The 26,761-nt window shown below is 37.9% G+C and overlaps 1 protein-coding gene across 3 annotated transcripts in view; it reads right to left on the bottom strand.

The window, feature by feature from the left end:
- Positions 1-564: 564 nt before the first annotated feature.
- Positions 565-26,761, bottom strand: part of gria3b (glutamate receptor, ionotropic, AMPA 3b) — a 124,204-nt gene continuing 98,007 nt past the window's right edge. Inside the window, exons 12-16 of one of the 3 annotated variants that reach the window (XM_060885036.1) lie at positions 24,744-24,942; positions 9,206-9,453; positions 4,217-4,331; positions 2,515-2,762; positions 565-2,295 (exon numbers count right to left, since the gene is read on the bottom strand). In XM_060885036.1, the coding sequence (XP_060741019.1) occupies positions 2,517-2,762; positions 4,217-4,331; positions 9,206-9,453; positions 24,744-24,942 (808 nt within the window). In that variant the 3' untranslated portion in view covers positions 565-2,295; positions 2,515-2,516. Of the gene's footprint in view, positions 2,296-2,514; positions 2,763-4,216; positions 4,332-8,247; positions 8,363-9,205; positions 9,454-24,743; positions 24,943-26,761 lie in introns of those variants that run through there. The other 2 variants (XM_060885035.1, XR_009649377.1) reach the window with 2 other exon arrangements.

Genomic DNA, 26,761 nt, shown 5'->3' on the forward strand with positions numbered 1-26,761 from the left:
TAAGTTCAGTACTGAATGGCTGTGTTTCTGTTTATCCACAACGAAACCAGATCAAAATCCCAGTCAACTCCAGACCACGTAACAACATGTCTTGTACGAAGCCTTAACAGAAAGTCTTCAGAAACTGTTAATATAAATGATTCTACAGTCATGGAGTTTGTCAGTATCAGTTCAGCCAGAAAATCCTGAAAGATGAAGCACACGAAGCTGCAGCAGTCTATTCAACAGCGGTTTAAAGTATTACTGACTCAGACAAAAGATGGAGTTAGTCGACTTCATTCAAAGAAAATTATGATTGCCGTCGTGGTTCATTTGAGAAATGAAAATAAGCTAATAGACGATTAAAAATGGAAGGAGTTATGATACTTGTTATTAAGAATGCAGCATAGCTTTTAACTTTTTTTTTTCTTTTCATCCATTTACAAAAGCCATCTAAATGATCTCAATAATTATCAGGTGTCAGTTATCAAATGACAGTTAGATCTGCTAATATATAAGAAGGTAGTGACACTGACATTTTAACTCACATGCAAATCATGCAAATAGTCAAGGAAAAAAAAAAACTGTTTTTTATATGGGTTTTATTTACAAAATATATTAAAATACTTTGTACAAGGCCTCACTAAAGAGGTTTCAGTAAATTAGACCCATGCATGCATTTCTGTCTTTTTTTTATCACTAGGATGCCTGCTAAGGTTCTCTGGGTTGAGGTGCAAAAACAGGAAAGGAAGAAAAGGTAAAATGTCAAATAGAAAATTGTCTTTCTTACTCCTCTTGACCTTTCTAAGATGTAAGTTTCAGGGCTTAATAGGCAATCACAAATTTTTCACATGCAGATTTAAAAAAAATAAATAAAATAAAAGGAATTCAACTCAACTGTGAATCCTGCAGGCGACTAGAAAGTTTGTTTTAGACAAATGTACATTTCTTCATAGTAGTTTAGTTCCTTTTTAAATTCTTCTGAAAGGTTCTTTTCTATATAAAACCTAGCTTTCCATGGATCGAGGATTGTTAGCAATCCTACCTCCTATGGAATCACAGTTTTTTTCTTATAGTAAACAGAAAGTGTAAGAGCAAAATGTAAATGTGCTAAGCTTTTAAGATTACCCCTGTTAACACCATTTATAAATCTATTTTAAATGTTGTCGTTAATGCTATTTTACTAAGTAGGTCATCCGACACTAAAATGATTGTAAAATGAAACTAAAACCCAAAGTTTTATTTAAATGTTCAGTATATTGAGAAAACTGCAAGGTAATCAAATACTACATTTTAAAAGCCATGTCCATTTTCACGGATTGCAATTTATCTACATGTAGATGATCCATTTTCTGTATTGGCGCTTCAGTTTCTTGTACAATAGACATTTATTAAAAGAAATCCAAGTAAATTAATTCCTATACTGTAGTCACACGTGTCTTTTTGGAAGGTTTTAATTAAAGTGAGTGTAAATTCAAGTTGTGTAGAATGCAAGTGATCGCACGTTTCCTCACCTTTTCTTTTTTTTAATTGTATATATTTGGTCATATTCATTTTACACGTTTGTGCATTTATTTTCATTTACCGATAGCCAGGTGGTTTATGTAACTCGATTCTCTGGGGGTCTGATTAATAAGATTTTCCTAAATATCAGCAGCATCAAATGAAAAGAAAACAGTACAAAAAAACCTAATAAACAATGACACTACTCAAGTAACAGCATATAATCTCAGTCTCTCACATTAAGTGATTTCTATTAGAAAGAATTTAAAATTTGATAAATTAATGCTTTTTATCAGTTACTGTGATTGTGAAAGCAAATTTACAGTTGATGAAATACAAGCAATTTTTTTTTATTTTTATTTTTTAAAGATTCGAACGATAACCAAGTCCAGCAGCATACCAATACCACAAGACTCGCTGTCTTCAACACAGTTTTCAGTCTGGCTCTTCTGAATGTGCTCAGATCACAAGTGATGGCTTTGTTTCTCGATTTCCATGGAGTTATGCAGTTCAAGAGTTCATTCACAGATGGCAATGGCATTCCTTCATGTGTTTCACGTGTTATCGGAGCAATGGGATGTCACCATGATGAGCTTACATTCGAGTGATTCTCAGAATGTTCCATAAGGCACTGAAGGAAACGTCAGATTCTTTCCAATGATAAAGTCCACTCCTGGCTTTCTCTCAGATGATGAATGTGGATGGAGTAGGAAGGGGAAAGAGGATGAGACCTCTTGAAGATCCAGCCATCGCTTTTTAAGGTTTTCTTATCACAATCATCAAGGCTCACACAAACGTTTGCAGGGCCTGCATCTGCAGTGGAAATAGAAATATATCATAATCATAATATCATAATATTCTTCATGAACTCAATAAGAACATTTAAAGTCTTTGCATGTCTTCACCAACTAGACTTATAAACTTTCAGAATGTAAACACAAGCTATGTGTATCCACTTTATGGGGAAAGGCTTGGGAATTGGAAACGGTAGTGTATTGGCCAAGTCTAAAACTAAAGAAAAAGACTACATACCTCTAGATCTTAACACTCTCTGTCCCATACACATTGTAGCCTTCTCGGTATGTAGCAAAGTTCTGAGTGTTGGTTGGCGGGGCAGGCTTAAAGTTTTGGGTGGTTTTTTCAAGTTTCAGCCTTTTAGCTTCAGCACGTGACTTGTAACAGAATTCTATTAAAGCCACCATCATGGCCAGCCCCAGACCACCAACCAGAATATAGAAGACTCCAGCTACATTGCTCAGACTCAAAGCACTTGTCTTGTCCTATGAGAAGTGAGGAAGACAGTTAGTATCATTTGCACTGGTGAACATTTGATACAAAATATTCAACACCCTTAAACTTATAGCTAAATCACCTAATCTTCAAATTATTTCTAGTAGCAATATACTGTAGACCAGGACTACTGATAATTATAAGCAGACATTCTGAAACGATTAAAAAAAAACTCCATTGGTGCTTCTCGCAAGAGAATAAGCACATTCAGAAATGGAGGATTAAGACTGACTAAGAATTTAAATTGACTTCATGTTATTTCCCTACAACAACCAGAAGGATTGAGAACCTCTAGGATGGTTGTAGGTCCAGTAGCTCTCCAGAAGGAAGCGTATAAGTCAATGCAACATTAGAAATCATAGCTGATCAGTTCTGAAAATTCAACTTCTGGAAAGTTCTAACCTAATCCTATCACTGGCTTCTTCATATGTTTGAGGAAGCTGGTCAGTTACGTACAGGTCCGACCTCTGACTTCAAACCCTCTCTTAAAAATGACTACTGATTTCCTTTAAAAGCTTCCTGTTCTTTATTTAACAGTCAAATTCATATTTTGACATATTTTCTACAAAATACTGATCTTAAGAATTGGATTGAACCATTCTGCTGCTGCTTACCTCCCAAACTTGTTCATTAAAAATTTGTTCACAAGAGTTTTACCATTTGCAATTTAACCCTATGAGCTGAAAAACCTTTGAAGTTGATTTTTTTTTTTTAAAATACAGTGATTATCAAGGGCTTAAATATTTATTAGGAGGTCTCTTATATACGTTAATCTCAGAGGGTTAACAAAGAGGTTTATTATATTCTTTAACTTCTTGTGGTGCGGAAACAAACTGTTCATTGTGACATAGTTTCAAGCTAAATTTACCAAGCCCCTTGGCTCTCATCGAGGTCTAGGCAAGTTAGATTGAAACAGTTTGGCACAATAAATAATTTCTTTCTACTTCACAGCACAAGAAGATAAACAATTTAATACACGCATTTTATGCAAATAAGTAACAACGCTAATACTGTAAATCAAAATTTTAATTAAAAGTTTGGTAAATAAAAAACAGCAGCATAATGGTTGTAGTGTAATGAATGTCAAATGTTAGAAGTAAGCAAAGAATAACACTTGGTAGACTAAAAAAAATTATATATCTGTTTTACTTGCACTTTTACTTATTCCCCACATATAACACAATCTGATTTATCATTACAAGTGCTCCATGTGAAAAAAATAAAGTAATAGTAAAGGATCTATGTACTTTGGCAAAATATTCATGTGGGGAATTGTGCAAAACTAGAGGCCACTTGGATGAATTTAATAAATATGGCCAAAAGTCATTTAATATAATCCTTACATGTCAAATGAAAATGAAGAAAATGTTTTCTTTTCTTTGCATATGAACAAATACGTCAAAATGCAATTTGGAATCAGTACAAAAGACCTGCAGCGACTGACCTTACTTCCAGAGTCCTTGGTCCCACATTCACCCTTATCGTACCACCATTTGTTTTTCAGCTTGGCTAAGATGCCTTGTTCACTGAGTTTCAATACTGCAAGGTTTACAGGAGTTCTTCACGTGGGAAATAACATAAATAACATTATATTATGTTATTTTATGTTATTCAAGTCTTATCTACTTTCATACTTTACAAAGCGATAAAGCAGGACTCCTGGCCATTTCTCCACAACACACACTGGCAGGCATTTCTGACTGTTACCTTCTATCCAGCAGAAGCTACGCTAAGGTGCCAGGACCTACCCATATCGCTTTGAGTAATCGGCATACACTGTTAAGAGAAGAACACGCAGGTTGCGGAAGATATGACCTGCTGATCTATAGAAGCAGAGGAGAATGCATTTGTTCACTTATGATACAGACAGTCTGAGAAGTCTGCTCAGCTAGGAACCCTTTACTGACTGACAGACAAACAAAAATTACCAGTAATATTTTGTTCAAGCTGAGGAGAGTCATAAAAAATAAGAGAACCTAGTAGTGTTATATAGATAGGGCAATAAACAAACACAATAATGTTAAAGGGCAGAAAAAAATGAAAACAAAAAGATCAAACCTGGAATTAATTTTACTATCAAATAATTGTTTTAGGTTTCAATTTTTATAACTGCTGACCTCTAAGGATATAAATACTGCTTTGAATGACATTAGGTCTTAGATCAGAATAATTAGGCAAAATTCAAATTTGTCATTTTAAGAGGTGAGAAATAACAGTTCTGCATACTCTAGGTATCAAGAGTGGCTTAAACATTCATTGCCTTTCAGTGGCAGCTCATAGAAACCCGAGCTTCCAGCCTACGCATTTCTTTTTGGCTTGAGGAGAGACATTGATTAACAGAGTAATTATCCTCTAAGTGTTTGGTGTGACTGGAGTGAGAAAACCAATCAGAAGGAAGTGATGGCAAGTGTGTGCCAGGGGCACGGAGGAGAAGGGGCTGTTGGATTCATGATGCTGCTTTGTTACAGGTGACTTAACCAGCTTTTTTTCTACTTCTTTCTCTCGTGTACATAAAACTTTTTTCTAGTTCTTTTCTTTTATGCCTTTTTCACAGCTGGCTTTTGGGGCCTGGTCCAGGAGAGCCACTGTTGTCTCCCAACACAAGCTCATTAGAGCTGGCTCACCGGCTGTGTGTTGGCCGATGTGGGCTTCAAAATCGCTGCAGACTGGAAAAAAGAGCAACAAAAGCTGGAACAGAGGAGGTGATTAGGAAAAGTGCATGCAAACTGTCACTTTCTCCCACATCCTGGGTCTTCTCTGGTTGTAAAAAAAAAAAAAAAAAAAAGTTGAGACGTGTTACTGTGTGTAACAAACCATTTTCTTTTGCTATAAGCAAAAATGAAAAAAATATATTTATATTTCTGAGACTTCTTAAAAGTGTAGGCTCCATTTTTCAGGACAGCTAAAAACTTATGAAAAGCCCAAGCAATGACTGGCACAGCCAAGGTCTATTAAATTCATGGACATGATCAAACAATTTTGACTCACTGATTCTGTGACTCACTGTCTGTCTCATTGACTGACTGTGTTGCTGATTGACTCACAGTCCCACTGACTGACTATAACATTGGCTGAATGGCTGACTGTTTTACTGACCGACTGTAACACTGACTGATTGTTTTGCTGACTGAATGATTGTCTAACTGACTGACTGTCTAACTGAATGACTGACTCTCACTGACTGACCGACTAACTGTCAAACTGACTGACTGTCTCACTGAGTGATTGGCTGTCTCACTGACTGTCTCACTGACTGTCTCACTGACTGACTAACTGACTCTCACAATGCCAATTTGTCTGTCACACTGACTGACTGACTTTCTGACTGACTGTAACACTGACTGGCTTGCTGACTGAATGAATGACTGAATCAGTGACCGACTGTCACACTGACCGACTGTCTTACTGACCGACTGTCACACTGACTGACTGTCTTACTGACTGACTGTCACACTGACTGTCTCACTGACTGACGTCTTGACTGTCTGTCTCACTGACTGACTGTCTCAATGACTGACAGTCTCACTGACTGTCTCACTGACTGACTAACTGACTCTCACAATGCCAATTTGTCTGTCACACTGACTGACTGTCACTCTGATTGACTCTCACTGACTGACTGACTGTCTCACTGACTGACTGACTGCCTCAATGACTGTCTGTCTCACTGTCTCACTGACTGACTTACTGACTTTCACACTAAACTGACTAACTGAATGTCACACTGATTGACTAACTGACTGTCACACTGACTGACTGTCACACTGACTAATTGACTGTCAAACTGACTGACTGTCTCCGTTTTCTCACTGACTGACCGACCATCTCACTGACTGACTGAATGTCACATTGACTGACTGTTTCACTGATTGACTGTCACACTGACTGTCTTACTGTCACACTGACTGACTGACTGTCACACTGACTGACTGACTGTCACAATGACTAACTGACTGTCACATTGACTGACTGTTACAATGTCTGACTGACTGTCACACTGAGTGACTGACTGTCACACTGAGTGACTGACTGTCACACTGACTAACTGACTGTCACACTGACTGTCTTACTGTCACACTGACTGACTGACTGTCACACTGACTGTCTTACTGTCACACTGACTGACTGACTGTCACAATGACTGACTGACTGTCACAATGACTAACTGACTGTCACATTGACTGACTGTTACAATGTCTGACTGACTGTCACACTGATTGACTGACTGTCACAAAGCCTGTCTCACTAACTGTCACATTGACTGAATGTTACAATGTCTGACTGACTGTCACACTGAGTGACTGACTGTCACACTGACTGACTGAATGACTGTGTCACTGATTGATTGTCTCACTGAATAAAATTTATTCTCAAATTACATTTAACTAAACTTCTTGTGTCTGTCCTTTGCTTGGGCTTATCACCCTAAAAAGGAGGTAAATATACAGGTAATCTTGATTAAAGATCTTTTTTTCTTGTCCGAAAGAAGATAAAGCCATATTTGTTGTAATGTGTAAATTTTCATTATGAGGCAACATAACCTTTCCCTTTACACTTCACAAAATTTGATGAAAGGTTTTTTAAATTCCCAATTAATCTGTTAATGATTTTTCTGTTATTTTATACGGTTGGAAATGTTAGCACTTTTTTCCATTTATACTAATAGAGAGGGTGGAGCAGCTATTATGTCTGATTGTTACAGATGTAGAAGGAGGGTCTTTTTTAAATCCACTCTGGGCATGTGACTGATGTTGAGGTTTAAATTCTTGCACCTTCCTTTTCTTCCTAATGTATCTCAGGCTTGGGGTCTGGAAAACACATTAGATACTGGTACATTGAACCTTTATGCCCAGTGCATGCGTACTTCATAATGCTTTATAATTTTGTTGACATTTCTTAAAAAGCTTTACTGTGTGCATAATATCAAATATAATGTATATAAAGTATAATGTGTAAATATATAGTCAGTTTAAATCAAGGGGCTGCTTTGAGTGCTGCCCAGCAGAGGGAAAAAGAAGACCAAAATCTTCCATCTCCCTTTACCGACTGCTGGGCAGGTGTATTCACCTGTGTGGTTTCTCAAACACACATATATAAATGGACACACTTAACACTTATAGTGTTGGATGATAAACAAATGAGACCTTAGTGTTAAATATAGTTGGAACAACTCTAAAACTATTTTCAAACTAATTGCATATTCTAATACTACGCGCAGTTCTGTCCCTGCTTTCAAAAAGCTCTCCTCAGTAGGACAAAATCGTACTGGTCCTTTTCCTCCTCCATTAGCCAAATCAGGGTTCTAGTTTTAATCATGTTTTGAACAATCAGAATCAGGACTGTGTTTCAGGGGAAGGAAAGAAAACAAATGTATCACATGGCTTGTGCCATGTCTAAGGGGCATCCGTTCAGGAATAACAGCCTTGCCGATTACTCTGCACTATGGTACCCGATTTTGGTGACATTGAGGCTGACCTTGGAGTCACCTCCCCCGCTGCCGCACTCTCCCTTGTCGTACCACCATTTGTTTTTCAATTTGTCCAAGAGGCCTTGCTCATTCAGTTTTAAAACTGCCAGGTTAACAGCGTTTCTTGAAACAATAAAACATAACTTGTAAGTAAATGCACAGGTTCGTTGAGAAATCTAGGCAATAGCATAGTAGTAGTAACGTAGAATAGTAGTGCTATTGAATATGCTGATTGTCTACTACTTAGACTTCAGTGCCATTATATAGTATCAAGTATTTAGAATGGGCATTGAAAGAGCACGAACGGACAATTTGGTTAAGAATTTTCACGGAGGTGAAGGTAAGAGACGCTTAGAGCAAAGAAAGTGTTAAATATCAAAAGGTGGCATGGAGGGTTACACTGTTCAGAACTGAAGTGTGCGGGATGGGGACACTCGTCATTGAGAAGAAAAGTAACAACAACAAACACCATGCAATTAACATTCGTCACAATTGACAGCGCAGCTTTTACAAGCTAAATTGAAAAACCATTGGACTGTTAAATTAAAACTGACAACACAACAGTCAGGAAGGACAGCACACAAGATAGAGAAAGAAAAGAGAGAGATCAAAGCATGAAGAAAAGGAAAGCGAGAGACGGTAAGAGAGACATAAAAGGTGAAATGGTCGTTAAACTTAGCCCCAAACAATCTAAATTGGATTTCTGATTCTATTAAGAAGGAACACAAGCACACAAAGGAGAAAAAACACAGATAATCATCATTATCTTCTTCAGTCAAAGAACATTAAAGAGAAAACATTATACCAATACCTCATCAGTGTTCATTGAAGGAAAAACAATGGGAAAAAGGGACAAAGAAATAAAGAGGGGAAGGGAAGGAGGGGCAGAGAAATGACAACACAAGACATCAGGGTAGGTGGAATACTATAACAACATGGAGAATATTGTTATATTATTCCACCCACCTTAATGCTGAGCCCTTGGGGGTCGCCACACCATAGCCTTTAGAGTCGAGATTTCCTCCAACTTTCATGGTGTCGCATGGCTTCCTCTGCTCGATGTATTCATTCATGGTGGACTCCAACAGAAAGGCAAACTTGCCCTTCGACTTTCGCACCCGGGCCACCCCATCCGGTGTGGTCTTGGCAAAAACAGATGGCTCAGCAGATTTCATGTATGACCACATTTTTTCATACACTGCTATTTTCGAGCGCTGCAAGACGATGGCCGATATAAAGAGAGAGAGAGAGAGAGAGAGAGAGAGAAATAGAATCTGATTAGTCAGAAGGTATTATTAATTTTTCTATAGCATCAACCCTGACAGTGAAACTGCAAGTAATTCAAATCACAGTTTCAACAGTTTATATTAACAGTAATTTCTATAGGAATTGCTCATTCACATGATGATGATTTGTATGGAGAATGCACCACAAAATCTAAGCCTAATATTAAACAGATTTAGGAAACGTCATTTATTCTTTATATATTGAAAACCAGACACATTTATTCATTATTTTTGAAAGGATTCTTTACTATCAAAGTCTTTACTTTGTAACCATCAAAGCTAACATTCTTTTATTTCTGGGTAACTCTATAGAACAGAGGGGTTTGGGGTTAGAACAGATTTTGGGTTTGGGGTTTCCCTAAAACAAATGCCGTATCTGTTATATTTATGGAAGAGAAAAAATGAGTTTCATTCATTGTTCTATTTAGGTATTGTAATGTGAAGTATCAGAGAAATAAAGTACATCATTCTGTTATTTCCTATAACAGCACAACCTGTGGGTTTCTTCCTTACATATTGAGCATTTGTATTGAGAAATCGAAATGCATACTTTGTGGGAATTAGTACGAAAATTCTATTAGATTCTTAAATTCTATTAGATTCTTAAATTCTATTAGTACGAACAGTTCTATTCATGACACTAGAACCAAAGCATGTTAGAAAACAACAATGACTTTATCTTGTAGATATACATAGTACCAGACTGTATTGAATGTAATGCTTTTTCTTACTATGATGCTTCTATTTAAGCCATTGCCAAAAAATATATACAGCAAAATTGACAGTATTAAATGAACTCCCATGAAATTCAATTTCCTCCCATTAACTGACTCCGACAGACCTGCAGCTCACATAACCTGGCACTTTATAACATATGTCGTCTTCTTCCGTCTCCAACAGAAACTGCTAAGAAAACCTGCAACACTCACAGCTGTGAATGCTGCACATGGGCTAAGGTCAGATGAAGATCTCTGTGCTATCTGAGCCTGGGAAGTATAGTGGGTAATGAGCATGCTATGAATTATTCAACATGAGTGGACTTCTGTATTCATTTAATTTTGTGGCATTTTGAACACATCTGACATATATTATGGGCCATAATTCTAGGTCTCCAGGTCTGAATTTCAGTGTCATTTTGCATTTTGAGGGCCACAGTGGACATGCGGGCAGATGAAATGCATTCCATGTTTGCAGTAATAGGGAACTTGCCAAAATGGCTGAGTTTTGGACAAGCTATCGAGGTTGCAATATCAATTAGAAGCAAAGCCAGCAAGGTCAGGACATAATGACACATTGAGCTGGGTGGGGGAGCCTGTGGTTTAATGCTCCAGGAGAGTGCCAATTCTTGTTTTTATTTGTCAGTAGGCCTTGCATAACATAGAATCCTAGACATTTTTGCAAATGTATGAAAGAGGAAAGAATTAAATCACATGTGCATAAGTATTCAAACCCTTTCAACTACACTTGAAATATAGCTCAGGTTCCTCCTATTTCTCTTGATCATTGCTGATGTTTCTACACCTTGATTGGAGTCCATTGAATTCTGCTGCACTAAAGATTTCCAAGAGTACAGTGGCATCCATAATTCTAAAATGGAAGAATGTTGGCACAACCAGGACTCTTCCAAGAGCTGGTTGCTCGTCCAAATTTAGGGCAGAGTGGATAGATGGCAGCCTCAATTTGTCCATAACAAATAACATGCTTGATCATAAGGATATTCATAAGTATACTTGGTATTAGATCATCCTAGGTTACAGTTCAGTTATCAACTATGTAGTTGTATTAGATTTTTGACCGCATGTTTTGGACATATTGATCACTAGGTGGTCTTCATCTCTCACCTCTGGCAGAGCCTCCCCTGCATTTTAAGGCTGGAGACACAGTAGTAATACCTGTACCCTGTTCACCAGGGGCAAAGGAAGCCATCCATGGTTAAATGGTTAAGGCATTGGACGATGGATGCGAAGGTTGTGAGAACCTCCAAGCTGCCACCACTGGGCCCATGAGCAAGGCCCTTAACCAAATTGCTCTGTTGTAAGTTGCTTTGGATGAGGGTGTCTGCCAAATAGTCGATGTAAGAAGATGTAAACATTGGTGGCCTGGTAGGTGGAGTGTTGGAGAAGAAAAAACTTGGTGACTTGGAGCATGGTGAGTCCATGGAAAATTATTTTTATTTGGCCTCTAAATTTGGTGGGATCACACTCCTTAGGCTCCCTGGGAGCATCTATACCAAGGAACTGGAGAGGAGTGTCAGGATGTTAGTCAAATCTCGGATTCAAAAGAAGAAATATAGATTCTGTCCTGACGGCATATGACTACGAACCTCACTGTATCTTGTGGAGGCTGCTTTAGGATTATGGGATATCAGACCTGTTATTAGTGGTAATTACATCCCTGTATAACTGGAGCAGGAGTTGGGGTTGTATTAACAACATCAGGTTAGGTTTTGTCCTAGAGCATATTTTCTAGGTGCACCAAAAGGGCAGACAGTGTCCATTCGGTGACCTCTTTTGCAGATGATGTGCTCCTTTTGGCTTAAATGAGCCATGACCTCCTGTGTGCATTGTGGTGTTTTTTAGCTGAGTATGAAGTGGCTGGGATGAGGGTCAGCACTTCCAAATATGAGGCCATAGTTCTCAGCCAGAAAAGTATGGTTTGTTCTATTCTAGTTGAGAATGAAATACTGCCTCAAGCAGAGGTTTAATCATCTCAGGATCATGTTTGTGAGTGAGGGTAGAATGGAGCAAGAGATTGACAGACAGATTGGTGCAGTGACAGCAGTTATGTGGATATTGTACCAGTTATATGGAAGCTGTAGTGAAGATAGAGTTGAGCCAAAATGCGAAGCTATCAATTTACCAACCCATCTACATTCTATCTCTCACCTCTGGTCACAAGCGCTAGTCACAGACAAAATGAATGAAGTGGTGGAAATAGAGTGGTTGGGCTCAGCCTTGGATATAGGGTGAGGACATTCAGGGAGAGCTCAAAGTAGAGCTGCTGCTCTTCTTTGTTAAAAGGAGCCAGCAAAGGAATTTTGGGCATCTATCAAGGATGCCTCCTAAAGAAGGTGTTTTGGGCATGTCCAATGGGTAGAAGACCCTTGGGCCACCCCAAGGACTAGATGGAGAGATTATAACTCTTGTATGGTCTGGTAGCATTTGAGTATCTCCATGAGGCAGCTGATGGAAGTGACTAGGGAGAGAAAGGTCTGGGCATGTCTGCTTAAACTGATGCCCCCACCTGTATAAGCAGAAGATAATGTATGTATGTATGATGGATAGATACGTTATGGCCTTACATATGGCCATCTCATTGTGATAGCGTTAGAAAGTGCCGTCTACCACTATCATCCAAATCTTTGAAATATATGGAAGAGGTATACATATCTTCAGTTATTATGAAATGTTACGGCTCATGGGAGCCTAATATTATAGGAAGGCACTTGTTGATGAGAATCACAATAGCAGAAAAATAAGCAAAAAAAGCATTTTGGTTCAAACAAATGATGATAAACTATGACAAATGTACATAGTTGTTTAACACATCTAGATGTAAATATCAGATCTATTGTCTCATATTCATCTTTTGATCTCAAACCCAAATGTCTTCATTTTACATGTAAAAGTGTTTGGAAATGAATATGATATGTTCCGATTGTGGCTTTTCTGGCTGAATAAAAAAGGCAAAACCTTCACATCACTGTGGCTGAGGTACTGTATCATGCAGATGTGTTTGCCGAACAATTTCCTGACACCTGCCTTGTACTCAACAAATATTGCTAGAGTTGGTGTCCAAATTGAGCTTGAAAGAATTGATTGCTACATAAGAAATGTAAGCTTTCTCTGCTTTATGAAGTCACTTTATCAATTCCTATCCAGGAATTAAATGCCTTGATGACCCAAATTGGCCACTACAGGGTTGATTGTCATAGTGAAAGAGAGACATATATATATATATATATATATATATATATATATATATATATATATATATATATATATAGTCATTCATTCACCACAGCACAGCGGCTATTTAAAATCCAATTAAGATGCATGAATCAAAAGGTTCATCACTGCTAATTAAATGTACATTTCACTGGCTGATTGTCACCCCACAGCCCTCTTCACTCTGTCTGTGTTTTGCCTCCTACAAATGTAACAAGGAAGCATAATGCAGCTGTAAGTGTTCTTTCGAGGCAACAACCTTGTCAGTGCTGCCAATTTATTTGGCTGAGAAAGAAGGCAGATGCTTTTTTCCAGTCTACATTTTCTACCCTGAGCTGCAATATGTCACTTCCACTGCTATGGATGTCCTTATAACAAGGTTAGGATAGAGGGATAGGCCAGTTGAGTTGAGAAAGGATGCTACTGACTAAATCACATCTCGGCTGAAAGTGTCACTGGTTGGGGCAAAGCCAATAGATGTAGTGTCAAAAATTCAAACTACTAACATCACTACAATGTTATCACTAAAGAATCATTTGCATGTAACTGTAATAATACACATAGCAAAAGTAGCTGATGCAACACTGACATCTCTCACTGAGCTAACACATACGATGAGCTTTCAATAGTTGTGATTAATGTAAGACGTTGGTTTAAACTTCGCAAACTTTCTTAGACCATTGGTCATTTTAAATTTAACAGAACTGAGCTTAATCATTGGAATTCATGCACATTTTACAATATAGGAAGGAACAATATAGTTTTCTTCATCACATCTTTACAATTCCTAGTTATTTTCTAACTTTAACTTCTAACTGAAATCCCTAGAAACTTTTGACATCTATGTCACAGATATACCTTATGCTCATACCGAACAACTTTTAGAAGGCACAGTGACTGGCATTACATGAGAGACTCATAAAAGCAAATGGCTCCTCACTGTCCAATCACATGCCGCCTAGTCACACACCACTAACAAGCTAAAGGATATTTCCCAGCAGCATATATCAACAACATGCCATCAAAAACTAATCTCTGCTAGTTAATAAATATGACCTCTCAATAAGAAGTAAAACATTTACATTTACAATTACATTTACATTTACAGCATTTGGCAGACACCCTTATCCAGAGCGACGTACATACGTGCTTAAATCTCTAACATTGGATACATTAATGCTGGCTCACTGTTACATACTTAAGATACCATGAGTTTAAAACATTTGTTCAAAGTTACAATGAAAAAGTGTCAAAGGTTTTTTTTTTTTTTTTTTTTTTTAAATGCAAAAGATAAGGAAAGAAATGCTAGTTGAAGTGTTTCCTGAATAAGCAGGTCTTCAACCGCCGCTTGAAAATAGCCAGTTACTCAGCTGTCCGGACCTCTAGGGGAAGTTTGTTCTACCACCTTGGTGCCAGTACAGAGAAGAGTCTTGTAGTATACTTACCTCTTACCCTGAGAGATGGTGGAACCAGTCGAGCAGTGCTGGTAGATCGGAGGGTGCGGGGTGCAGTGCGCGGAGAGATGAGGGCTTTGAGGTAAGAGGGAGCTGGTCCATTTTTGGCTTTGTAGGCCAGCATCAGTGTTTTGAATCTGATGCGTGCAGCTACCGGAAGCCAGTGGAGGGATCGCAGCAGCGGGGTGGTATGTGAGAACTTTGGTAGGTTGAAAACAAGCCGGGCAGCTGCATTTTGGATCATTTGCAGAGGACGGATTGCATTCATAGGTAGACCTGCCAGCAGTGCGTTGCAGTAATCCAGTCTAGAGATGACAAGAGACTGAACAAGTACCTGAGCAGCCTGTGTGGACAGAAATGGCCGAATCCTTCTAATGTTGTAGAGAAGAAACCGACATGAGCGAGTCACATTAGCAACATGAGAGGAAAAGGACAGTTGATTGTCCATGGTTACCCCAAGGTTGCGAGCTGTGGCTGAAGGGGAGATCAGATCGTTGTGCAAGGATATAGCAAGTTCATGACCTGGGGATGAATCACCTGGGATGAAGAGCAGTTCAGTTTTGCTAGGATTGAGCTTTAACTGATGAGCAGTCATCCATGATGAAATTTCTGCCAGACATGCTGAGACATGAGCGTCAGAAGCTGTGGCATCAGAGGGTGGGAAAGAGAAGATAAGTTGTGTATCATCAGCATAGCAGTGTTAAGAGAACCCACGTGAGGAAATAACTTCCCCAAGAGAGTGAGTATACAGGGAGAAAAGAAGAGGACCAAGTACTGAGCCCTGTGGGACGCCAGTGGAGAGTCTGCGTGGAGCAGATGTCACTCCCTTCCATGTTACCTGATATGAGCGTCCTTCCAGGTAGGAAGCGAACCATTCCCAAGCAAAAACAACAAAAAAAACAAAACGGCAAATAAACGAATGGTGGAGAAACATTATAATTTGTCATTTTTAAAGTGTATATAAAAAGAGGTATGATTTTTAAGCTTTTATGATTAATTTATGTTTAATTGGAAGTGCTACTAAAAGCCATCATGGTGTAGAACAGCCAAAGTCTTCTTTGAATCCTCTATTGAAAAAGGGACATTTTTTCAAAATTTATATATATATATATATATATATATATATATATATATATATATATATATATATATAAAGATTTTTACATGATTTCTAAGAATTTTTACTTTTACTTATAGAATATTTTTATATATGAAGGTCAATCTACTTAAATTATATAAAAAAGATTATTTAAAAAATGTTAATCTCAAGTCTAAAGAAAGTTTGTACAAACCTGGTTTTGTGGATGTAGGTCACTTGCCCCATTTACTAAACAAAACAAAACTGACAGAATCACTGTGTTTGTAATAAAGTCTAAACAACACAAATCAGACAGATGACACATGATTATCGAAAATAAATTGAACAGAATTAATAAAAATCATAAGGAAAAAAAGAACTAAACACACAAGAAATTTACACGGCAATATAAAAGTGAGTGACCTGCTGTCAGTCTTTGACCCTTGACTCTTTTTTTTATTCTGGTGGACTGTGGCTTCAAAAATAATGCTGAAATCTAACACAATAAACAAAACTTTCTTTCTTTCTTTCTTTCTTTCTTTCTTTCTTTCTTTCTTTCTTTCGCTCGCCAGTTCATCGTTTCTAGCACTATATACAAAGCTATTCATGCAAAAAATCTCAAACATAATCTATCCATATAAGTCCTAAACCAGATTTGCTTCATGGCACACACCTTGGTTTAAAAGGAAATGAGAGAAACTGATTTGATTGGATTTTTCATTTGTGCCTTTTTTTGGCACACTACCACCTGCAGAAATACTAAGAATATGCAATGCTCTCGTGGTCTTGTGATGTTTTGCATTTAAACCTTCACATTTGTCAAAAACTAGGGCCTTAAAATGTTGCAGATATTAGAGATAACTCTCACTTTATCCTAAAATAGTTTCCAGACTCTGGTGCTAATACAGGGAAGGCATCCAATAAATTCTAACTGTAACATTTCTAAAGGTTGGGACCTTTCAGGGCTAGAAAAAGTCCTGAAATTTTTTTTTGAGGTGAAAGTGTGGATAATGTGTCGGCATCTACTCAACTAAAAGTGCAATTGTACATGAGGAATCTAAGTTGTACATAAGGTAGCCAAGGAATATTAAAAATAACCAACGAATGTTAGAATGTTTTTATGCCTCCTAGGGAGGTGAAGGAGGTTTTCCATGAGTTTTGGTTTACTCCATCATATAGAAAGATTTGACTGAGGTAGGACTGAGGCACTCATCCTCAAGTTCATCACTGCTGTGTTGAGGCTTATCCATATTCAGACATACATACAGTAGATAGCTATAGCATTAACTACACTGCGTTCATGAAAAGGTCACTGCAGATGATGAATTGGTGTATTTTAAAAATCTTTGATAAACTTGATTGTTTGCTAAACAGAAATGATTAAGTGCTTAACTTAGCCCATTGGATTAATTAGTGTACCGTCATTGGCTCGATAAGAGAAGAGATTTGAAACAAGTACATTGAAGGTCTGAATAAAAATCCAACAGTAAAATGAGTTTTGTTTCTTGCAAATGTAATTAAGTAAGCATATGCGGATTTCAGTAAGACTCAAGTGAAATGTAAATACCCTAAAATAATACTTAAGTATAGTAATGAAGTGCAATTTAAATCACTCAACATTTACTCATCATTGTCACTGATTCCATGAGCAATACAAATCCATCCATTCTTAACCCTGCGTAAAGCTTATTAATATAAAGAAGTACAAAACAAACAAAAATGCAATCAACAAAAATAACACTGAGCTGATATGACTGAATCACCAACACTGCCACAAATCAGACTGATTAAAACAATTACATTCTACATTACTTTGTGCACTGATTTCAGACAGGAGCCACTGAAGCAGGTAATGCTGCAAAGTCTGAATAAAGCTGCTTCCTTAATACTAACACCCACATAATCTGTATTGATTTTGGGTTAGGCACCATTTCTAAAAGTGCAGTCCACATGGCCTCTAAAAAAACATGACAGGTTCTTTCCCTGCATTGCAGCTTTCTTTTATCCCACACCGTTGTCCCTGCTTTCACTCCTTTGCTCCCTTTCCTCCAAGCCCTACGTAGTTTACTGTCTTCTACTACATTAGGGATGTGGTAGACTAGTGGTTATTAAGGTTTTGGGCTACCAATGGGTAGGTTGTGAGTTTGAAACCTATGTCCACCAAGCTGTCACTGCTGGGCCCCTGAGCAAGGCTCTTAACCCTCAGTTGCTCAGTTGTATAAAAATGAGATAAAAACATAAGTCGCTCTGGATAAGGGCGTCTGCTAAATGCTGTAAATGTACATTGCATTGTCCCAGCTTCGTGTTTAACGTTTGCTTTTTGTAGTAACACTAAAACAATTTTTTTTTACATCTACCACGTGTACATCACTTAGCTGTAGATTTAGGTAACAATGAGGTAAGCATAAGATAAAAACTCTACAGTACTAGGTCATGGTGTAAATACGGCCAGTACAGAGACACCAAGGGATTAAGCAGAAACAGATTTGATATTTCAGAGGAAAAATCTGTGAGTAGAAATGATACCGATACTATATGTTTAATCAGGAAAGCACAATGTAAATAATTTAAAAGACAGGAAATTTATTCACCCGAAGTAATCGCACAAAGACATTATAATGATGTTACATAAAACTTGATCTTCTATCATGTACAGTATTTTTTTTTGTTATTCCACTTTCAGCTTGTTATGCCAAAGAGTTATTCAATTATAAGGTATTTCATAAGACACACAATATTTTTCTGTATAACACCTAGAAAGGGATTTTAGTGAAAATGAGTTAAACCGTCCTAATGCAGAAGAGGGCTTACTGTGGCATCAGTGAGCCTAATACCGGGAATGAATACTAAATATTTTCAGTCTTGTTTCTGCGGTGCTTATGTTTCAGCTGGAATAAGACATGATGATGTGTGGAGACAGAATTCCTGTTGAAGGTTATTGCAGCTTGGTGTCCTTCGTTCTACCCTCGCACATTTTCCACCCACAAAGCCTTCTGGTTGTAGAGAGAGATTAGTTTGTACATTTATAGACACTTATTATATGAGCTCTGGTGTTCATGTACCATAATTGCTCATGGGTAAAATTCATTTTCATGCTTAGAAGAATGCAGTAACTACTGCAACTACTGCATGCTGTTTTCCTTTCCAGTAGAACTAATCTGTAGATTTTGACTAATAGGTGATATACCATATTTAGAGGTGTTGCTAAGGGGTTAATTTCAGGTTTGAAGCCAACCCACTAGAACATTTTATGACAATCCCTAATGCTCTTGTGACTGAGTGAGGGGAAAAAAACCCAACAGCTATATTCCAAAAATTAGTGCCAGTCTTTAAATCTGGAATATATGTGTTTTGGTCAGGTGTCCGCATACTTTTGGTCATGTAGTGTACACAACATTCAGTATACTCACTCACTCATTTCCTACCGCTTATCCGAACTACCTCGGGTCACGGGGAGCCTGTGCCTATCTCAGGCGTCATCGGGCATCAAGGCAGGATACACCCTGGACGGAGTGCCAACCCATCGCAGGGCACACACACACACTCTCATTCACTTACGCAATCACACACTATGGACAATTTTCTAGAGATGCCAATCAACCTACCATGCATGTCTTTGGACCGGGGGAGGAAACCGGAGTACCCGGAGGAAACCACCGAGGCACGGGGAGAACATGCAAACTCCACACACGCAAGGCGGAGGCGGGAATCGAACCCCCAACCTGGAGGTGTGAGGCAAACGTGCTAACCACTAAGCCACCATGCTCCCCTACATTCAGTATACAGTATGTAACAACACTGGCAGTAATTGTGCTGTGATAATTTCAATAAAAGTCCAAAGAAGTCATCAGTACAATTCCATAATCAACATCCCTAAATGTCACTGATTGTGTCCCTTGGTTTGGTTAATCACATATTACTACCAACCAGCTGCTATGATGAGAAACAAAATGAGGACAATGTTAGAATTTTTTGATTTCCTTTGTGAAAGCCAGTTAGCTTCACTCTGAGCACCCTGGAGACTTTTCTTTGTTGCAGCATTACCTATGATTCCTTTCCTAAATGCTAAATAAATGTCTCCTCACAGAAAACCTTCAGAAAGCTGCAGCAACAATTACACACATTTTAAAAATCGAAGTAAATGTTAATCTAAACAGAACCAGCGTTGTGGTATAACAATAAATAACACTGATGATATGAACTCATTTATAGAACCCTGTATTTCCAAGGTGTGTCGAATAATATGCTTGATTAGACCATATAAATGGTATTTTTACTAGTTTACTAGTTCGCTAGTTTTAATAGTCTAGCATTTAAATTTCAGCAGTGGCCAGAAAGCACTATTAAAGCTGGGATTTGTGAGTAATGCGAGACAGTTGCAGTGTATCTGTAGCAAGTGTTCACTCAGTGGGAAGGCACTCGTCTGGTGTTCTGCAGGATGCACCATGGGAGTCTCCTGTTTCAGCTGGTGCACATTACTGAAGAGACAGATGTAGGCACCTTACGGAGCAATTGATCAAAGATCAAGTGTTTTTGTTCACCCTTGCAGCATATCATCCTCTTTTTTGTTTTGTGGCTCTTTCAGTGTGCATTGTCTTCGGTAGGAGAAAATCAGCTCAGTTTATGCAGGCTGCAGCATTTCCTTGATAAGCAGGATGAACACTGGGCAGTTCGGTGACTCATCATGTTTATGAACAAAAAATTGCTGCTTTAATATATTTTAAAAATGGCTACTTTACAGGAAGAATGATTATCCAGCTCAATACACAGAATAAACGGAATTTACACTTTCACTGCTACTTAAATCTACATACTGTATACACATGTATATAAGATTTTATACCATTTGTCTCCTTGAAAATGTCTCCATCTTTAAATTATTTGTCATTAGGTTTGTTTTTCATTAGCTTATGGACAAATGCAGGGATGAACATACTGTATGATCGGTACTAAGGAAGATATTTGCAGTCATTTCAAACAGAGAGAAATTAGCAAGTGAAACAGAACTCTTATTGCACTATTTCATAAATTTACTCTTTAAATCTGGCTACTAATTATTTATTTAAATAAATGTTAATTGGCAAAGTGTACGGCTATTTGAAAAATAGAATAATGCAGATAGCATAAAATATTAATGCTGTACCACAAAAATAAATACGAACATAAATGTTTTATCTACGGCTGGTCGTGTAAAATATTTATGTATTCTGTACATTCTAGCCTATGGGACGTTTCTTTCAATAAGCTGATTTTCTAGAAATGTCCGTTTTATCACCACTAGTGACTTCTAGTTTGAATGACTATATATGAAATTTTATTTAATAAGTTAATTGTAGCGCTTCCCACCCAAAGGATTTGCAGTGCATCCCACACCTATCCATAAAAGATCAAGGCAGGAACTAAATAATACATATCACAGCAAGACGGCACAGGTAGAAATATCAGCATGCATATCGTATTCCTGTGATTGCTCCAGAATCTTGGCATTCACCCTAAACACAAACATCAATGAATTTTGTGCAAATCCATAAGAGATGATTATGGGAAAAAATATAAATAAGTCAACAGCGGGGACTGTGTCAAAAGATGACATATGTCTCGCTTGGAATGTTGTGGCTGATCTGAAACATCCAGCTGCTTTCTTCCGTCTGGGTCTAATTAAACCAGAATGTGGTTCCTGAAAACCAGATCTGAAATAGAAGTCGAACCCCATTAATCAGTATTTTTTTCCCCCCTGTCAGCCCTCTGATAGTTTTAATTAAAAACCCCCTGGAACAGTGGTTCACACATGTCAGCTCAGATTTGAAAGCCTCAGCATGTAAGTAGGACACTCATTATATAGAATGTGGGATATGTGCAAGCCCCTAATGGGCATCTGGATGTCTTGCAGTAAACCTTTAATGACATCAAAAATCTGCCACCAAGCAAACCTGTAACTGATGGAACTTGGCGGAGTGGTTGTACTAAGCGACAACTATCCTCCAACTAATTGGAGTTGGCTAAGAACAGTACAGAATGTTCCGTATTTCTGCACTCCATCTCCATTTTACTTCTCAGCATGTACAAGTCTATTATAGCTCTCCCAGTCTTAAGAAATGACAGACTCACTATAAAGTGCTGTCATGAGGTCCTTCTGTGTTGTATTTAGCTTGTATAACCTCATACTTTGGTAATATATTCTTGCTTACGGTGAGGTCTTGAAATAGCATAAATAGCTTATATAAACCTCAGGACATATGATGTCATTATAGTACAATATATGGTGGTGAAATTCCTTCTTTGTTAAAATTGATTCATTTAGATTCAGTTAGACTTGGTGGTGTTTAAGCTAATATCCAGGGTTTTTACTAGAGTTTAGGACCCTGACTGAACTTTGGACCCTATATTTGGACCCTGACTGAGCTTTATGAACATTCGCTGAACATATGGCTGACTCCTAGTACATGTGTCACAGTGTAACTGCATGCCTTTTGCAGTACAGTGTGGGCCTGATTTGGGCTATCATTCATTCTCGTATGTGGGTCACATCTAAGCTAAAGGAAATTTGCTGACTTTGCTGACATTGAGCATTGAGCAACGGAAAGCTGTAACATGCTCACCCAGTCAAGTTTAGGATAAAAAGCTGGTAGATACTGTTTTGATGAACTATACAATACATGGCCATATGTATGTAGGCAACTGACCATCACATCTTGTGCTTGTTGAACATTTTATTCCAAAGTGAGTCCCCCTTTGCTGCAGTAATAGCCTTTAAACGTTTTGAAAGTCTTTGCACTAGATTTTAGAAAATGGATGTGGGGGCATTCCAAATAATCCCATTCCAACAGTGGCAAAGCCCTTAATTCAACTGAAGGGAACTCTTAAAGCTGCAGCATACAAAAACACGTACTTTCTAGCAGCAGTTTGGGAAAGAATCCTGGTGTGATGATCATGTGTCCACATATTTTGCTAATATAATACAGACTAAAGGAATTAATTATTATATGACATATAATAATTCTAATAATGTTTCTGAAGCAGCACATCATGTATACATCCATGATAAATTTTCAGAAAGTCACCGGCTGACATTTTGTATGTGAGATGTCGTTTTCTCTACTTGCATGGAACATTAATGAGATTGTTTGAGTCTGTTGGTTTTCAGGTGTCTCTGGTGTTTTCTCTGGATATATTAAATTGCAAAGTGTCTATATGTTTTAAGCCAGAATTATATCATGACTTTGCGCAACACAGAGTGATCAGGAAGTCATTGTTTTTATTTCCATCGTATCAGCTCCGATCGTCTTCCGTGCGATGAAGATCTCGGACCTCCACTGAGATGAGGCCGACTCTGTGAGAATCCTGAGACATCTACAGATCTACCAGCTCCAGTTGGACTCTGTGATACTAAAGAGGAGATCTGAACTCCATGTGATCCTTACACCAATACAGCATCTGTTTGACTGTATATTTGTAATCACACCCTCTAGTGTCACCCATATGAGGATGGGTTCCCCTTTGAGTCTGGTTCCTCTCAAGGTTTCTTCCTTACCAATTTAAGGGAGTTTTTACTTGCCACTGCTGCCTGAGTCACCTCAGACTTGCTCATTGGGGATAAACACATATACATACATACATACTGTGAACTATATATATCTTGAATTTTTATTATATTAATTCTTTATACTTCTCCTTATGTTTACCTTCTGCTCTATGTTTATGTTCTGTAAAGCTGCCTTGAGACGATGTCTATTGTAAAATGCGCTATACAAATAAACTTGAATTGAATTGAATTATCTGGCTGTTAGATAAGAGAGGGAAAAAAATGCACATGGCCTTTATCAGAAGCCCACTGAACCTAATAAAAAAGGTTACTGATTTGCGTACTCTTGCAGACTGCGTAGTCATGGTGCAATTTTTCTTATAAACAGTACATCGTAATATACTGTACCTTTAAAGACAAGACATGATGATTCATGCTGTGAAGTAGATTCAAAATCAGTTTTGCCTCCTATCTAAACATGGCTGATGGTTAATTTCAGCCTTAATTGCAACACCATTCCCTCTGTGCTTGCAGACATATTGCTTACTTCATCTCCCCCTGTCTTTCAAGTGCACTTTTTGACCCCCAGGGCCTTTTTTCATCATGTCCAATTTGCTTGCCTGGGAAAAAGCAACTAATTATGTTTGGGGATTTGACTTCTTTGGATGGCAGGATGAGCCACGAGCTTTGATTAGACTGCTTTATCACCCCTGAACCCCATTACCCTCCTGACGCTGATGAACCTACTGCACAGTACTGACTGTAGAACTTCAACCTCTGTAACAGCCAACAATTTCAATAGACTTACATATAGGGGGAATTGTTGATAAAACTGTACTAGTACTCTAGAAGAGTGGTATACTTATTCCTAATTTTTCCAACAATGAAATGGTACCTCGTTACCAGATCAAATCACATAATTAGGATTAATGGAAATTAAATTGGAGTAGACTTTATAGTACCTTTGAGCTTGGTCATCTCAGCAGACAAAACTGCTAAACAAGCCCTTAAATTTTATTTAAGTAAATTGTCCAATTTCTTGGATGAATAATTGGTACCAAAACCCAACAAAATAATTTTTTTGTATAGAAATTTTTAAGCAGTTGCTTGGAAAATCTGCTCAAAAGATTAACCCAATTAGACAATTTTATGTCAGGTCAAAAACCTCAATGTTGTTTTTTTGAGGGAAATTTAAGTAAAAATGAAGGCAAACTCACCCTAAAGAACTCTTTGGTAGAACCTGAGTCCAATGTTCCATAGGCAATCTCAGTTTGTTTGGCTAGATCTTCTGCACTTTCAATGGGCGATACCATCCTCTCGACTGTAAGGAAGGCAGCTAGGTTAGCAGTATAGGACGAGATGATGATGAGAGTGAAGAACCACCAGACACCTCCCACTATTCTTCCCGATAAGGACCTGGAAAACAATCACACATATAATACCATTTAAAACATGACATAATGTAATGGTACAAACAGTACAAAATGAATAATCTATGTCTGATCCCAGATGACACATCTGTCTAGCACCGGTAACTGCTGTTAAAGTATTTCTTTAGCAAGATCAAAAATAACAATCTGCATCATTACACAAGGACTTTGTGTGGTGTGTAAGGTAAGCCTAAACAGGCAAAAGAAATTAAACTGAGAAATGCACCAGAAAGTTAAATGGAATGCTCATGACAAATTATTGTGGGAGAAGACATTTTGGTGTCAGGGTGATGCATGGCTGACAGCAGTGTCAGATCTTCAATTATTCTACTCAACCAGTAATGATAATAGCTGATCACTCACAATCCTCACAATGCCTGAAATGACCCATGTACGCAATATGGCAATGTTTCTGCATTCCACTTCAACTCATTTGTTATTTGCTGCCATTTTTATGATCACAAGGCTTGGTGCATACTAATGGAGGTGGCTGTGTATGTGATATATACTGCACTACCCTGAGTGTAAATGTTGGAACATGTCAAAGGCATTAAACAGGGTGTATTGAGACATTTCTGATAAACTTGTGACCAGGGCAGGGAAGGAAAGAAGACATTAATAATACCATATGTCAAAAGGTTATCGTGATGTTATGATGCTATAAGCTACTATACATGTTGAGATGCCTATACCTGACAACATAAAGTTCTACAGTCTAGAGTTCATACTGAATGGTTTTAGGTATCAGTTTTTTCAACTGTGTTTGAAACAGCAAGTGTGCTTGCCAGGCTTAAAAAATAAACAATGCAGCCCAACTACATCTCAAAAGCCTCACAAAATCTTGCAATAAACCCAAAAAAAATCCAGCCAATTGAAAAAAGAAATATTTTTTCTTTTCTTTTTCACGCTTTGTTGGTCACTCAAAAGAGGAAGTGGAATAAGTTGTATGGATATGATTGAGGATTTCTTTTGGCTGCTCCCTGTTCGGGGTCTCCACAGTGGATCAGATGGTCCGCATAGTAGATTTGGCACAGGTTTTACACCAGATGCCCTTCCTGACACAACCTTCCTATTTTATCCGGGCTTGGACCGGCACTGAGAGTTAACACTTCAGTGGCTGGGATAGCTAACTGCCTGGGAATCGAACCTGGGCCATGGCAATAAGAGTGCAGGATCATACCTGCTGGACCACCAGGGGGCCTGAAGATAGACATTTGATGAGCTGTGAAATTTTTGCAAGATCTAAAGGAAAATTTTTCAGATTTACATAACTATTAATACCAAATTTTATTTACTCTCAGCATCGGATTCCTAAAACAAGAGGCAGACCTATTCCAAGGCCAGTGACTGAATTTACAAAAATCTCTATAGCAGTAAAGCTTCAAGATTCATTCTTAATATCGCAAACAATTATAGCATCTACCAACCAGCTTATATCATGATTTCTCTAGGATTTCTCCAGCTTTGGTGATAAAGTGCTCTATGTACAGATTTAAAATGGAAATAAGATTAATAAAATCACCAACAATGGCCAAACATCAACAAATACACGTATTTGTAATATATACTTTTTCCCTTAATGAAAAGCTTTGCTTTTATCACTGTATTGAAAGGTGCCATGTTTTAATTTGTTTAACACATTTAGATGTAAATTCCACGTTCTGATCTAGCATCTTATAATCATCCTTTCATCTCAAACCCAAATATCTTCAGTGCATAGAAAACCCAACAGAACCGGTCTTGATGTTCTGACACTTTTAGTGGGAACTATATATGTCTTCACACATTTAATACTTAAACACATT

This window comes from Tachysurus vachellii, chromosome 13 (genome assembly GCF_030014155.1).
Source record: "Tachysurus vachellii isolate PV-2020 chromosome 13, HZAU_Pvac_v1, whole genome shotgun sequence".
Lineage (NCBI taxonomy): Eukaryota > Metazoa > Chordata > Actinopteri > Siluriformes > Bagridae > Tachysurus > Tachysurus vachellii.